At 46.5% G+C, this 15,971-nt stretch overlaps 1 protein-coding gene across 2 annotated transcripts in view; it reads left to right on the forward strand.

Annotated features, from left to right (window-relative positions):
- MAP2K4 (mitogen-activated protein kinase kinase 4) overlaps positions 1-15,971 on the forward strand; it is a 158,083-nt gene that overhangs the window by 69,827 nt on the left and 72,285 nt on the right. For both annotated transcript variants that reach the window (XM_030207980.1, XM_030207981.1), the window contains 2 exons: positions 11,910-12,029; positions 13,967-14,086. In XM_030207980.1, coding sequence (XP_030063840.1) covers positions 11,910-12,029; positions 13,967-14,086 — 240 coding nt within the window. The remainder of the gene's footprint in view (positions 1-11,909; positions 12,030-13,966; positions 14,087-15,971) is intronic.

The raw sequence follows: 15,971 nt of genomic DNA on the forward strand, positions 1-15,971 counted from the left end.
TGGAACCCTAATACCTGTATACATGGACTGTTGAGTTTCTTAGATTGTCAGTTTTCAGCCTTCCACAATCTGTTGCTTCACCTTTTTTCCAAGGTCTGTTTTCCTGTGGCTCCAGAGCTTCCTTGCTCTTCTATCCTATGCTCTTCACAGTTAGATGGCATGCGCATTATGGGTTTTCGCCACTACTTTTACGAGTGTCTGGACTGGAATTAGGGCACTGATCCTATTCTTCCATCTCCTTGCAGTCCATTTGGCTGCTGGCTCCAGAAGCTTCTGCTCCTAACATTATAACATAATAAATATTAGATAAAGACCTGCATGGTCCGTCCAGTCTGCCCATCAGTCACATTCATTATCAAAGCATTTGTTGAACCAATAGTCCAATAGTAGTATTACAACATTTTACTTGCTAAGTTCCACTATACAATATCTTCCCCTCCCCTAACTGAAATATACAAGACTCGCGCTCATACAGTATAAATGTGGTATAAAATACGCTTACTTGCTCATGATCTGTCCTTGCCATATTTAGGGCTCAGACCTGTATCAACCCTACTTCCCAGCCCATCCTGATCTGTCTTGCTATAGAAGTCTGTCTGGCATTGGCCTTGCGTTCAGACTACTACTACTGCTACTACTTATCACTTCTGTAGCGCTAGAAGGCATACGCAGCGCTGTACCACCATACATGAAAAGACAGTCCCTGCTCAAAGAGCTCACAATCTAAATAGGACAGACAAACAGACAGAACAACTAAGAGGTAAGGGAATTAATGAGGTGGGGATAAAAGGGTACAGGGCAAGTGAGTAGTGGTTAGGAGTCAAAAGCAGCGTTAAAGAGGTGGGCTTTTAGCCTGGATTTGAAAACGGTCAAAGACGGGGCTAGACGTACAAGCTTGGGAAGTCTATTCCAGGCGTGAGGTGCAGCGAGATAAAAGGAATGGAGTCTGGAATTAGCAGTAGAGGAGAAGGGGACAGATGAGAAATTTATCCACAGAATGGAGTACCCGAGGGGGGGCGTAGGGAAGAAACAAGAGTGGAGAGGTACTGGGGAGCAGTAGAGTGAATGCACTTATAGGTCAGTAAGAGAAGTTTGAATTGAATGCGGAAATGGATAGGGAGCCAGTGAAGTGACTTGAGGAGAGGGCTAATATGAGCATAGACTAGAACCACAAGATTACCCAAGTGCCAGGGTCTGCATGATCCATACTTCCATCATACCGAGTGCAGTCCTTAGCTTTCCAGCTTTGTTTTCTCAGCAGTTCTCTAGAGGGGAGGAGATGCAAATCAGTATGTGCATTGTGCTGTACAATAGATGTTTCATGTGGGTGTGCTCCTAACTTTAGTTTACGGTCTGTTGAAGCCTTGCTTAATTTTTTCTCCCATTGGACAGACAGCGAGCTCCCTGGGTGATTTGCTGCTAGAGAACTCTTCACAGTCCCTCAGATCATTTGAAAGCTCCTCACCATCTCTGCCATGGTCGCCACTGATTGAAGTTTTCCTTGGAAATGGATGTCACTTCAGTTGGATTCTGGGTAGCCCTTGCCCTTTTCCGGTGATAGACAATGCTGCACAGCTTCAAGGGCCTACAGGCATGATTTCGTAACTGCTCCCTTTCAAGTGTTGAGTTTGGCTGTATATCAACCTGACTGTATTGATGGGCTTATGGTCTCACTTTACTTGGTCCTGCAGGATGAGATGTTTTAGCTCAGTTGTGTGTTTTCCTATATTTGACTTAGTCTTGCTGAATGGTTCCTTGAGGGTATTTTTTGTCCACAAAGTGCTGTTTGTATACATGTTAATTGTTTCTTCTCCGAGGACAAGCAGGCTGCTTGTTCTCACTGATGGGTGACGTCCATGGCAGCCCCTCCAATCGGAATCTTCACTAGCAAAGGCCTTTGCTAGTCCTCGTGCGCCAAGCGCACCGCGCATGCGCGGCCGTCTTCCCGCCCGAAACCGGCTTGTGCCGGCCAGTCTTCTTTTCTCCGCGCTTGGTACGGTTGTGCTTTACCGTTCGTGCCCCGAAAAGTCGGCCTCGCGCGTCGTTTTTTTTTTTTTTATTTTATTTATTGGTATAAATCATTATTTCACTACAAATTATGAATATGCAATAGGCATTAACAACAGGAAAAAAAATAAAAACAAGAAATTACATTTAAAGCCTGTTCGTCCACAAATAAAGAAACATTGGTTCCAAGAATGAAGAAATATAAGTGTAAATAACAAAAAACAATTAATCCCCACCAGTTGCTACCTCAGGGTTACTGATCCCAGCCTGCATTTTATGGAGGGCACACCACATTCATATCTACTCTAGCATCAAGAAATTCTTTTAACTGTTTAGGGTCAGCAAATTGAAATTGTTTGCCCTCAAGCGTTAAATTACATATACAAGGAAATCGTAGTACAAAGTTTATTCCCAATGCCAACGCTCTAGGACGCTGTTCCAAAAAGGCCTTGCGCCTAGCTTGAGTGGGCCTTGAGAGGTCAGGAAAAACGCGAACCTTTGAACCCATAAACAGGTTTTCTAAGTGTCTTAAGGAAAGTCTTAGTATTGCATTGCGGTCAGGTTCCAAGACAAAAGTAACAAGCATAGTAGTCCTCTGGGTAATAATCTCCAGTGAACTCTCGAGGAATGAAGTTAAATTCATTCCATCCCCCACCATTGGGAGGTTTCCATCGCCCCCCTGTGGGTTCCAGATGTAATAGGCCCGTGTTATGGGAGGCAATGAATCCTTGTCCATTCCAAGAATGTCCACCATATATTTCTTAATCATTTCAACAGGTGAAATCAGGGGAGACTTAGGAAAATTTAGAAACCTAAGATTAAGTCTCCGAATCTGATTCTCCAGATATTCTGTTCGTTTATGGAGAAAAACATTGTCCTTAACCAAAGCAGTCTCTAAAGTTCCCATTTCTTGTAATTTAGTATTCAAATTTTCCAATTTCAAGGCCTGCTGCGCAGATACCTGTGCTTGGAGTAACGCAGCTTCAGAAATAGTTCTTATATTGTCAGTGTTTTCTTTTAATGTAGGTTGCATGGAGATTTGAATATTATGTACCATATCCCATAGTGACTCTAATGTCACAATTGCTGGTCTAGTCACGCCAGAAATTCCAGGAGGGGATTGAATTTGAGCACCAACTTCAGATAATTTAGAAACAATTTCCAAAGGAAGTACCTGTAAAGCTGATTGAAAAAGTATTTCTTTCAGTTGGGGACCATTTTCTATCGCCGCAGTCCTTCCCTCGAGCAGGTTAGGTTGAAAGCCTTCATTCTCCCTCCCTGCTTGGGCTATCGGCAATTCCCTTCCGGGTTGAGGCGGAGCAATGCGCTCTACAGGGCTCAGGGAAGCCCCGTTAGCGCTCTCAATCGACGCCGATGCGTCGAGAGCGGCAGAGGGGGTCGAAGTTCCCCGAGGTCCCGGTTGCTGCTTTGGAAATTGCAGAGTCGTCTGCCGCAGCGCCGAGGGTATCCCAGGAGCCGAGGAATGCTCCCTAACTTTCCCCCTCCGTTTCCCCATCGAGGAGGACACAGAAACAGCGAAAACAGCAAAAAAAAACTACAAAGGACCTCAGCAGCAAACTCAGGTGCGTCCGGTCAGAGCGCCATCTTGGAACCTTTTTTTTTTTTATGTTCCTAAACCCACTTGCTGATTTTATACAATCAACTAGTATTTATTGCCATTTTTATGCCAATGATACCCTGTTAATTTATTCCACAATTTCCATCAGTCCTTCTCAATAGCTCTCAGATCACAAATCGGTTCGCGCGTCGTTTTTCGACTGCTTTCTGTGAGAAATCCAGAAATTATTTGGATTAACCACTTTTTTCCTCCCTCTACTTCGAGTTTTTTTCGCCCCGTTAAGTTTTCTTTCGTCGTCGGGGTAGGCCTTACTTAGGCCCCGGTCGAAATTCCCTTTTTTTCTGTGCCAAATTTCGCCATTTCGTCTTTCGATTTCGCCGGCGTGATTTTTCCGCCCATGACATCGAAGCCTTCCAGCGGCTTCAAGAAGTGCACCCAGTGCGCCCGGGTAATCTCGCTCACTGACAGGCACGCGTCGTGTCTTCAGTGTCTGGGGGCTGGGCACCGCCCTCAGGCCTGTAGTCTGTGTTCCCTTTTGCAAAGGCGGACTCAGGTAGCGAGGTTAGCCCAGTGGAACATTTTGTTCTCGGGCTCTTCGTCGGCATCGGCACCGGGGGTATCGAGTGCATCGACGTCTTCAGCGTCCAGACCTTCAACCTCGGCGGCCAGTACATCGAGTGCATCGAGGCATCGGCCCTCTGCGTCGGCGCCGAGAGATCGGACAGCTGCATCGACGTCGGTGGTACCGGGACCTCGTCTGCTGATGTCGTCGGACGGTGGTGCTTCATCTGGAGTGCAGGTGAGGGCTGTCCATTCCCCTGCTGGTGGCGGTGAGCCTTCGGGTGGGTCTCCCCCTACCCTGAGGGCTCCTGCGGTACAGCCCCCCCGAGACCGACCTTCTTCGATCTCGGCCCCGAGGAAGCGACGGCTGGATTCTACGTCCTCCTCGTCGGTACCGGGAAGCTCCGGTGACATGCTTCGTCCCAAGAAGTCGAAGAAGCATCGTCACCGGTCCCCTTCCCATGTCGGTACCGAGAGCTCTGGGTCGCCGAAGGAGTCGGCACCCAGCAGGCATCGGCACCGAGAGGACCGCTCACCCTCTGTTCAGGAGGTGTCGATGCGCTCCACTCTGGACAGCCCGGACCAGCCTCCACGCCCGGAACAGGTTCTGACGTCGACGCCTGCATCGACCTCCATGCCTTTCTCTGCAGCCGCTCTGAACGAGAGCCTCCGGGCCATTCTCCCAGAGATTCTGGGAGAGCTGCTGCGCCCTACCCCTCCGGTACCGGCGGTGCTTGCGCCACCGGTACCGTCGAGCGTGGCGCCGGCTGGCCCATCGCCCGAGGTGAGGTCTCCGGCGTAGGTGCCGCGTGCGGTACCGGCTGCCGTCGCCTCCCAGGAAGGCTCCCCGACTACGTCGGCGGAGGGAGCTTCGCCGATGCGGGCGAGGGAGTCTACCTCTCGACGCCCCCATCGTGGACGTGGCTCCACGGAGTCGAGTCGGGCACGGTTGCAGACACAGGTCCGTGAACTTGTGTCTGACACCGAGGGTGAGGCCTCGTGGGAAGAGGAAGAAGACCCCAGATATTTCTCTGACGAGGAGTCTGAGGGTCTTCCTTCCGATCCCACTCCCTCTCCTGAAAGACAGCTTTCTCCTCCCGAGAGTCTGTCTTTTGCTTCCTTTGTCCGGGAGATGTCTACGGCCATCCCCTTCCCGGTGGTTGTGGAGGACGAGCCCAGGGCTGAAATGTTTGAGCTCCTGGACTATCCTTCTCCACCTAAGGAAGCGTCCACTGTTCCCTTGCACCATGTCCTCAAAAAGACATTGCTTGCGAACTGGACCAAGCCTTTAACTAATCCCCACATCCCCAAGAAGATCGAGTCCCAGTACCGGATCCATGGGGACCCAGATCTGATGCGCACTCAGTTGCCTCATGATTCTGGAGTTGTGGATCTGGCCCTAAAGAAGGCTAAGAGTTCTAGGGAGCATGCTTCGGCGCCCCCGGGCAAGGACTCTAGAACCTTAGACTCCTTTGGGAGGAAGGCCTACCATTCTTCTATGCTCGTGGCCAAAATCCAGTCTTACCAGCTCTACACGAGCATACACATGCGGAACAATGTGCGGCAGTTGGCGGGCTTGGTTGATGCGCTCCCCCCTGAGCAAGCCAAGCCATTTCAGGAGGTGGTCAGGCAGCTGAAGGCGTGCAGAAAATTCCTGGCCAGAGGGGTGTATGACACCTTTGATGTTGCGTCCAGGGCCGCTGCTCAAGGTGTGGTGATGCGCAGGCTCTCATGGCTGCGTGCCTCCGACCTGGAGAATAGAATCCAGCAGCGGATTGCGGACTCGCCTTGCCGTGCGGATAACATTTTTGGAGAGAAAGTCGTACAGGTGGTAGAGCAGCTCCACCAGCGGGACACCGCATTCGACAAGTTCTCCCGCCGGCAGCCTTCAGCCTCTACCTCTACAGGTAGAAGATTTTTGGGGGGAAGGAAGACTGTTCCCTACTCTTCTGGCAAGCGTAGGTACAATCCTCCTTCTCGACAGCCTGCGGCCCAGGCTAAGCCCCAGCGCGCTCGCTCTCGTCAGCAGCGTGCGCCTCAGCAAGGCCCCTCGGCTCCCCAGCAAAAGCAAGGGACGGGCTTTTGACTGGCTCCAGCAGAGCATAGCCGACATCCAAGTGTCAGTGCCGGGCGACCTGCCAGTCGGAGGGAGGTTGAAAGCTTTTCACCAAAGGTGGCCTCTCATAACCTCCGATCAGTGGGTTCTCCAAATAGTCCGGCAAGGATACACCCTCAATTTGGCCTCAAAACCTCCAAATTGTCCACCGGGAGCTCAGTCTTACAGCTTCCAGCACAAGCAGGTACTTGCAGAGGAACTCTCCGCCCTTCTCAGCGCCAATGCGGTCGAGCCCGTGCCATCCGGGCAAGAAGGGCTGGGATTCTATTCCAGATACTTCCTTGTGGAAAAGAAAACAGGGGGGATGCGTCCCATCCTAGACCTAAGGGCCCTGAACAAATATCTGGTCAAAGAAAAGTTCAGGATGCTTTCCCTGGGCACCCTCCTTCCCATGATTCAGGAAAACGATTGGCTATGCTCTCTGGACTTGAAGGATGCCTACACACACATCCCGATACTGCCAGCTCACAGACAGTATCTGCGATTTCAGCTGGGCACACGTCACTTCCAGTACTGTGTGCTACCCTTTGGGCTCGCCTCTGCGCCCAGGGTGTTCACGAAGTGCTTGGCTGTAGTAGCAGCGGCACTTCGCAGGCTGGGGGTGCACGTGTTCCCATATCTCGACGATTGGCTGGTGAAGAACACATCCGAGGCAGGAGCCCTGCAGTCCATGCAGATGACTATTCGCCTCCTGGAGCTACTGGGGTTTGTGATAAATTATCCAAAGTCCCATCTTCTCCCAGTGCAGAGACTCGAATTCATAGGAGCTCTGCTGGATTCTCGGACGGCTCGCGCCTATCTCCCAGAGACGAGAGCCAACAACTTGTTGTCCCTCGTCTCGCGGGTGCGAGCGTCCCAGCAGATCACAGCTCGGCAGATGTTGAGATTGCTGGGCCACATGGCCTCCACAGTCCATGTGACTCCCATGGCCCGCCTTCACATGAGATCTGCTCAATGGACCCTAGCTTCCCAGTGGTTCCAGGCTGCTGGGGATCTAGAAGACGTAATCCACCTGTCCACGAGTTTTCTCGAATCCCTGTATTGGTGGACGATTTGGTCCAATTTGACTCTGGGACGTCCTTTCCAAATTCCTCAGCCACAAAAAGTGCTGACCACGGATGCGTCTCTCCTGGGGTGGGGAGCTCATGTCGATGGGCTTCACACCCAAGGAAGCTGGTCCCTCCAGGAACGCGATCTGCAGATCAATCTTCTGGAGTTGAGAGCGATCTGGAACGCTGTGAAGGCTTTCAGAGATCGGCTGTCCCACCAAATTATCCAAATTCAGACAGACAACCAGGTTGCCATGTACTACGTCAACAAGCAGGGGGGCAGCCAGATATGTGGCTATGGGCTCGCCGTCACGGCATGGTGCTCCAAGCCACATATCTGGCAGGCGTAAACAACAGTCTGGCTGACAGGTTGAGCAGGATTTTCAACCTCACGAGTGGTCGCTCAACTCCCGTGTAGTGCGACAGATCTTCCAGGCGTGGGGCACCCCCTTGGTAGACCTCTTCGCATCTCGAGCCAACCACAAGGTCCCTCAGTTCTGTTCCAGGCTTCAGGCCCACGGCAGACTGGCATCGGATGCCTTCCTCCTGGATTGGGGGGAGGGTCTGCTGTATGCTTATCCTCCCATACCTCTGGTGGGGAAGACTTTGTTGAAACTCAAGCAAGACCGAGGCACCATGATTCTGATTGCTCCTTTTTGGCCGCGTCAGATCTGGTTCCCTCTTCTTCTGGAGTTGTCCTCCGAAGAACCGTGGAGATTGGAGTGTTTTCCGACCCTCATCACGCAGGACAAAGGGGCGCTTCTGCATCCCAACCTCCAGTCTCTGGCTCTCACGGCCTGGATGTTGAGAGCGTAGACTTTGCCTCTGGGTCTGTCGGAGGGTGTCTCCCGTGTCTTGCTTGCTTCCATGAAAGATTCCACTAAGAGGAGTTACTTCTTTTTATGGAGGAGGTTTGCCGTCTGGTGTGACAGCAAGGCCTTAGATTCTCGCTCCTGTCCTACACAGACCCTGCTTGAATACCTTCTGCACTTGTCTGAGTCTGGTCTCAAGACCAACTCTGTAAGGGTTCACCTTAGCGCAATCAGTGCATACCATTACCGTGTGGAAGGTAAGCCGGTCTCAGGACAGCCTTTAGTTCGCTTCATGAGAGGTTTGCTTTTGTCAAAGCCCCCCGTCAAACCTCCTACAGTGTCATGGGATCTCAATGTCGTTCTCACCCAGCTGATGAAACCTCCGTTTGAGCCACTGCACTCCTGCCATCTGAAGTACTTGATCTGGAAGTTCATTTTCTTGGTGGCAGTTACTTCAGCTCGTAGAGTCAGTGAGCTTCAGGCCCTGGTAGCCCAGGCCCCTTACACAAAATTTCATCATAACAGAGTAGTCCTGCGCACTCACCCTAAGTTCTTGCCAAAGGTTGTGTCGGAGTTCCATCTGAACCAGTCAATTGTGTTGCCAACATTCTTTCCCTGTCCTCATTCCTGCCCTGCTGAACGTCAGCTGCACACATTGGACTGCAAGAGAGCATTGGCCTTCTATCTGGAGCGGACGCAGCCCAACAGACAGTCCGCCCAATTGTTTGTTTCTTTTGATCCCAACAGGAGGGGAGTGGCTGTGGGAAAACGCACCATATCCAATTGGCTAGCAGATTGCATTTCCTTCACTTACGCCCACTTGAAGTCAGCCACTATTGAAGAGATCTGCAAAGCTGCAACGTGGTCATCTGTCCACACATTCACATCTCATTACTGCCTGCAGCAGGATACCCGACGCGACAGTCGGTTCGGACAGTCAGTGCTTCAGAATCTGTTCGAGGTTTAGAATCCAACTCCACCCCCCTAGGCCCATGTTTATTCTGTTCCAGGCTACACTCTGTTAGTTGGATAAATTGTTAGGTCAATCTCAGTTATGTCCTCGCCGTTGCGAGGTCCAATTGACCATGTTTGTTGTTTTGAGTGAGCCTGGGGGCTAGGGATACCCCATCAGTGAGAACAAGCAGCCTGCTTGTCCTCGGAGAAAGCGAATGCTACATACCTGTAGAAGGTATTCTCCGAGGACAGCAGGCTGAGTTGTGTCTTCCCTTGTCTTTGTTTTGCTACATATAAGACTGGCCGGCACAAGCCGGTTTCGGGCGGGAAGACGGCCATGCATGCGCGGTGCGCTTGGCGCGCGAGGACTAGCAAAGGCCTTTGCTAGTGAAGATTCCGATTGGAGGGGCTGCCGTGGACGTCACCCATCAGTGAGAACAATCAGCCTGCTGTCCTCGGAGAATACCTTCTACAGGTATGTAGCATTCGCTTTTTGGTGGTACGCCTTGTTAGGAGTCCTTCCTTGTTGCATTCAGATCCTATTCCCCTCTTTTTGCAACTACTGTGCTCTTCTATAATCCTGCAAGAAACATATTTTGCACTTTCCTCAGAGTGTTAGGCTGTCGCCTGTTTGGTCTTTATTGGTCTTCATGCTCCTGGCCCGGGGTAGTCCTGCTTCCTGTGTTTCTGTTTCTTTTAGACCGTGAGGTGGTGTGGTCATTTGTGGACTCATCTGGAAATCCAAGAATTTTGTTGTATCATTTCATTGGTAATTCGCTGCATCAGAGGTAGTTTTTGTTTGGACAGCCTTTCAGATCCACAGGCTCGCATCCAGTTTTTTTTGCTTTGGTCACCCTATTTCTTTTTGGTGGTGTCACGTTCTCTTCTCTGGGGCTTTGAGACTTCATTCTGTGCACCCTTTAGTTCCTGCACACCTTTTTGGGCTATGTTTGCAAGGGGTGCTCTGGTTCATCCAACTGCTATCAGTCTGAATGTTACCATCCTTTTCGTCTCTTCCCTGAAGAGTTGGATCCTTCATGTAGCTGAATAGTTCCTTTTTGAGGCCTACAATTTGGATGTGGGACTTGCTTGCAATTCCCCTTTTTTGTCTTTTGGCGTTCTGCATTGTGCACCGTGGTACTCTGCTCTTTCTTTGACTTATGAACATTTGGCTCCCAAGGGTGTGGTGATCTTTTCTGATCTGAGCAAGAGGGCCTCGCCCGGCTTCTGGGGAAACTTCCCCCTTCCCCCCACACATTTTATGGTTGTTTGTTTGACTGTTTTGACTTTACAGAATTCATGGTGGTTAGGCTTCTGGGAGCTTCTCTACCAGCACATCCCATCGTTGTCCATTTTCTTTGAGTGTAGTTCACACCCCTTTGTGGGATAATGTGCATCTTGGAATCTTAATGATGGACTTTGTGCCTTCCACTGACCCCTCTTTTGGTCTCTTGATAAGCTTACTCTGAAGGGTCATGCTTGCTTCGGCCAGGCACGTGGCAGTGTTACAGGCTTGATCCTGCCGAGACTCGTTCCTCATTTTTTTCTAACGCAGGAGTCACTATGAGACTGTTTTGTTTTATCCGAGGATGATCTTGAGTTTCTATCTGAATTGGCTTGTTTCTCTACCCTTCTTTCACAGGGAGGACTATCCGAGGGTGATCTTGGGTTTCTATCTGAATCGGCCTGTTTCTCTACTCTTCTTTCGCAGGAAGTGCTATCCGGGGAGTTTAGTTCCCTCAGATGTTTGGGTGTTGCGTAGAATTATGATTGCTTACCTGGAGGTCACCATGGTGGTCAAGTGCTCTATCTGTTATTTGTGGATGCAAGTAGATTGACCAAGCCTCTAAGGTAGTGCTAATTTATAGGCACCTTCTCATCAGCTTTCATTTTAGTAGGTAGATGTTGTCTGTGAGTCTGAAGACACATTCCACGAGAGTGTAAGCTTCTTTCTTTGCAGGGTCGTCACTGATTTCAATTGACAGATTTTGCAGATCTACAACTTGGTTCTCAGCTCTCACCTTTCTGAAGGTTTCTGTTTAGATATTTGGGCCGGGAAGATTTGGCTTTCAGGGGCTGTCCTTTCAGCAGGGATTGCCTTGTCCTTCCTGTTTACATCTTGCAAGTCTTTGAAATTGATCTGTGGGACAACATGGAAGAAACATTTATATTCTTACCTGATAATTTTCTTTCCTTTAGTCCCAACAGATCAGTCCAGAAGCCCTTCTTTGGACACATGTCTGTTTCTACATAGGTTCTTGCCTCATCTCGGATGCGGTTTCAGAAAAACAAAAAGAAAAAACCCCCCAATAAAACAGTCAATTAACAGAATGAAGATAAGCAGATAGGAGCAACTGGAGGGTTCAATCCTCTGGCAGATTTGATTTGCGCTATTTCTTTTCATGTTTCTTGATTCATTGCTCCCAAGTTGCCTTTTTTCAGAGGCAGAGGTTTTTCTTTTTCTCCTTTCTGTCTGTACTGCTTTGCTATCAAAAATACTGAGGGGGAAGTTGTTGCATAGTATCCTATATGGCAGAGCTGTATCTCCACCTGCTGGTAAATGGACATAACCCGTAAGTCTCTGGATTGATCTATTGGGACTAAACAAAAGAAAATTATCAGGTAAGAATTAATTTTTCCATTTGCAGAAAAAAAATTGCATCTGTTGTGTGATGAAATAGCTCAGTTTACATTATAAAGTAAACTAAATGAAATATGGGCATATAAACTAATCTTAATGATCCAGTCATTGAAAATACCATATACTTAATAGTGAAACTAATATCTTATTGGTGGCCATTTATTGATACACATTGTCATTTTTAACTTAGAGGATTCGGTCAACAGTGGATGAAAAGGAACAGAAGCAACTCCTTATGGATTTAGATGTAGTAATGAGAAGTAGTGACTGCCCTTATATTGTTCAGTTCTATGGAGCACTCTTCAGAGAGGTAAGCTACCACCTTTATTTCAATCAGTTCTATGATGAATTTCTGTCCTCGCCGAGGGTAATTTTATACATAGGGAGGCTAAGTAGGCAGCTATGTTGGGCCTGTATTATAAAGATACATAGGCACCTATATATCCTTATATCAGATTACAGCTTTATGCTACTTCTCAAGATCATTAAATAATTAGTAGACCTTCAGAAGGTGGGTGGGGTGGAGGAGTATCCTAGTGGTTAGTGCAGCGAACTTTGATCCTGGGGAACTGGGCTCGATTCCCACTGCAGCTTCTTATGACTAGGCAAGTCACTTAACCCTTCATTGCCCCAGGTACAAAATAAGTACTTGTATATAATTTGTAAATCGCTTTGATTGTAACCACAGAAAGTTGGTATATCAAGTCCCATTCTCTTTCCCTATATGAAGACTATTCTTCAATATTAAATAGATGTCCTACAACCAGCACCTGTATTCCTCATAGGTCCTTTTTTTATATTTTTATTGCTTTTTTCTGCATTTTCCAAATTGTATTGTAAAATGCTTAATGACCTTCCATAACATAATCTTTCACAGTTTCATAAAGCTTTTTTATTAGAAATATATACTTCATATATATACTCTTCATATACTCATCTTCTGATGGTCCACCAATTATTGAATAATTTTGAGAAGTGGTATAGTTGTAATTTGATTCGCTGAATAAAGTTCTCAGGACAACCTCTATCAGTACATTTATACAATATTGGCAGAAATCCTGTGGATATTTCAAATAAAACAAATCTGCATTTACATTTACTGTCGAATAGGTGTAAATGGTCATGCACATGTAATAAACAATGTACATAAATCATGATTCTCCTCACGTTCCACCCAGATTCTGCCCCAGAACATGCCTACCCCTGATTTGCATAAAAGTATGTGTGTTCTTGTCATCACACAGACTTTACGCAGGGAGTAGTTTTTATATAGAGGCATTCTATGTATATACAATGGCATATACATGTAAAAGCCTCTATAAAATTCCCCCTTTATTTGTTCAGTTCTGTGGAATACTTTTACTGCCTGTGTGTCACTCTGTGGTGGTTGCTCTTCCTGATAGTGGAATAATGCCTATATTTTATAGAATAGGCTTAAATTTCTGCCTGGTGTACAGAATATGCTGAGTACCACTCCACGCAGCCAAATTGTCATGGCCATTTATGCCATGTTTTACTTGGCGTAAATCCCGATGCCTAAATTGGGCACAGACTGGGTGTATTCTATAACAACGCACGTAGATTTTAGAAATACCCATGCCCCGCTCATGGCCATGCCCCTTTTCAGCTATGCAACTTAGATTTTAGACACACCATGTTTCAGAATACGCTTAGCAAGTTGTGTGTAAATCTTGTTAAGTGACAATGCTGATAATTGCTTGTTAACATCCAATTGATAGTACTGATAGACTAGTTAACTAAGTTATTTGCATTGTTATAAATTATGCTTCGATTTCCACGCGGAAATTAATCGCGATATATAGAGTCCCGGGGATAATGTGTATAGCACTGCGTACATCTAGCAGTACTATAGAAATAAGTGGTGAGTAGTACTGGTGTGATCAAACACTGCAAGTATAATTATTCTGCTAGCCGTTAAGTATAATATGGGTTTCATGTGCTACTGAAAGTAGAAATTGGCTAAAAATAGGGTTAGACCCAGTTTGCAGTAATTGAAAAGTGTGTGTGTATTTAAAAAAAAAAGTGGAAGGGGATATCCATATTTCAAGATCTTGGAAAGAATTGCTGTTACTTTTCCTGTAGCTGCCTAAGTGCCCTGACCTTTCCATCACTTTAAATGTAACTTTAATCAAAAGGATCACATGCTTGGCAATGATATAAAGCTGAGAGACACTGTAAAGTTTCTTTTCTTCATGCTATTTCTGAGTAATTTTTCTTCTTTTTCAGGGTGACTGCTGGATCTGTATGGAACTTATGTCTACCTCGTTTGACAAGTTTTACAAATATGTATATAGTGTATTAGATGATGTTATTCCAGAAGAAATTTTAGGAAAAATCACTTTAGCTGTAAGTGCATTGTTTCTTTTATTCTTATCATGCTTTATATTTTTAATTTAATTTTTTTTTACATTGAATCACATTTCAGGGAAAACATATAGAACTTATAATATCAACCTTAGTCCCCAGTTCCATAAACAATTATTTACATATTTTCTAATCCACATATATTGTTGTTTTCCAACTTTTTCCAACTCCCCACCCAAATCCACAGCATACCTTTCATACTTCTCCCATCTGCTGTCTCTGTTACAGTAACAGTAGCCTTAGAATTAACATATCTATCCCATTAATGTGCTTTCAACAATAAATTTTAGTAGGTTTTATTAAATGTGTTCTATTTGTATATAGGGACTTTGTCCATTGTACCCGCTGAAGCCTCATTGTTATATTTAAGACCTTTTAATATTTTATTTGCAAGTGAAGAGTCTTAGAGATAATATAGTAAATGTGGGCAGATAAAGACCTGCATGATCCATCCAGTCTGCCCAACAAGGTGGACAGAGTTGAATCTGGCACTTACACAGGTTCTGCTTGTTTGTGATTAAACGCTGGTATACTTAATCTCTGTCTCTCCCTGCCAATTTTGGGGCACAGGCCATAGAAGTCTGCCCAGCTCTGGGCCTATTTCCCAAATACTAGAGAAGTCTGTCCGGCATTGGTCATACTTCTCAACCTCAGAAGCTGTTGCCAAAGCTCACTCCAGTTATTTAGGTAATTTAAGTTTTGCTTTAATTGGATTCCATCCTTTTTCTGTATAGTGTTCCTCTGTGTTAATCCCATGTATACTTGAATTCCATCAAAACACGGTGGGTGGGAGATGTCATCAGTGCTCCAGCTGCATCCCATAAAGCGGGAGTTTTTGTTCACCAGGTCTGAACAGACCCTTCTGGGTGCTTTATAATTGCTCAAGTTACCTTAAATCACCAATTGTTAATATTCGTAATGTATACACCCTGAAACATTTTTAAGGTACTTATTGACTCTTTGCTCCAGCAGTCTGATAGTCCTATCATAATGGGTGGAGACTTTGTAATACAGTCCATGACCCTGCTATGGATAAAATTCATTCTTTATTACATGAAGGTCTGAATATGACCAGGGGTATCCCCTTGATTTGTTCCACATTAGACCTAATAGATGTTTGGAGAACATTGCACCCTGGTGAGAAGGACTTTACTCGCTTATCTTGTGCACATGACTCATAACCTAGAATTGATTATTGGTTGCTTTCCAGGAGGCCTTTCTCTCAGACCCAGGGTGTGGAGATTAGCCTGTATAGTATTTTGGATCATGCTCTCATGGTGTACTCTTGAGTTGGGGAGGGCTGCAGATAAATTTTTCAGTGGAAGTTCCCTCTCATTTGTACTGGGATTTGGAATTAAAATATTTTTTTGCCTGCAAAAGTGGTCTGAATATAGATTTCATAATGCCATACATTTAAATGATCCAGTGTTTTGGGAAGCAGCTAAAGCAGTACTTTGGGGTGAGATTCTGTCTTATGCTAGCTTTAAATGGAAAGCAAGGGATAGGGACATTCTTAGGCTTGAGAAACAAATTATGATGGCCTGTATTCAGTATGGAGCCAGTCCTACTCCTCGACACAATACTTCCCTGATAGCAGCTCAAGCAGCCCTCAACGAGCTTATTCATATTAGAACAGTGAAATCTTTGCAAAATATTACAAATTTCAATTTTATCTCCATGGCAATAAAAGTGGTAAGCTATTAGCTAAAGTGCTTAAGCAATCTAAGGGGCCAGCAATGATTGCACAGGTGGATAAAGGAAGAGGAGTGCTGGTGTGGTCTGATCAAGAGGTGGCTGAAGTTATTTTTGCCAACTTTATACTCAGCCCTTTGAGGCTGGTTTGACCAGTGACACCTACATGGAGAGC

This window comes from Microcaecilia unicolor, chromosome 6, assembly GCF_901765095.1.
Source record: "Microcaecilia unicolor chromosome 6, aMicUni1.1, whole genome shotgun sequence".
In the NCBI taxonomy this organism is placed as follows: domain Eukaryota; kingdom Metazoa; phylum Chordata; class Amphibia; order Gymnophiona; family Siphonopidae; genus Microcaecilia; species Microcaecilia unicolor.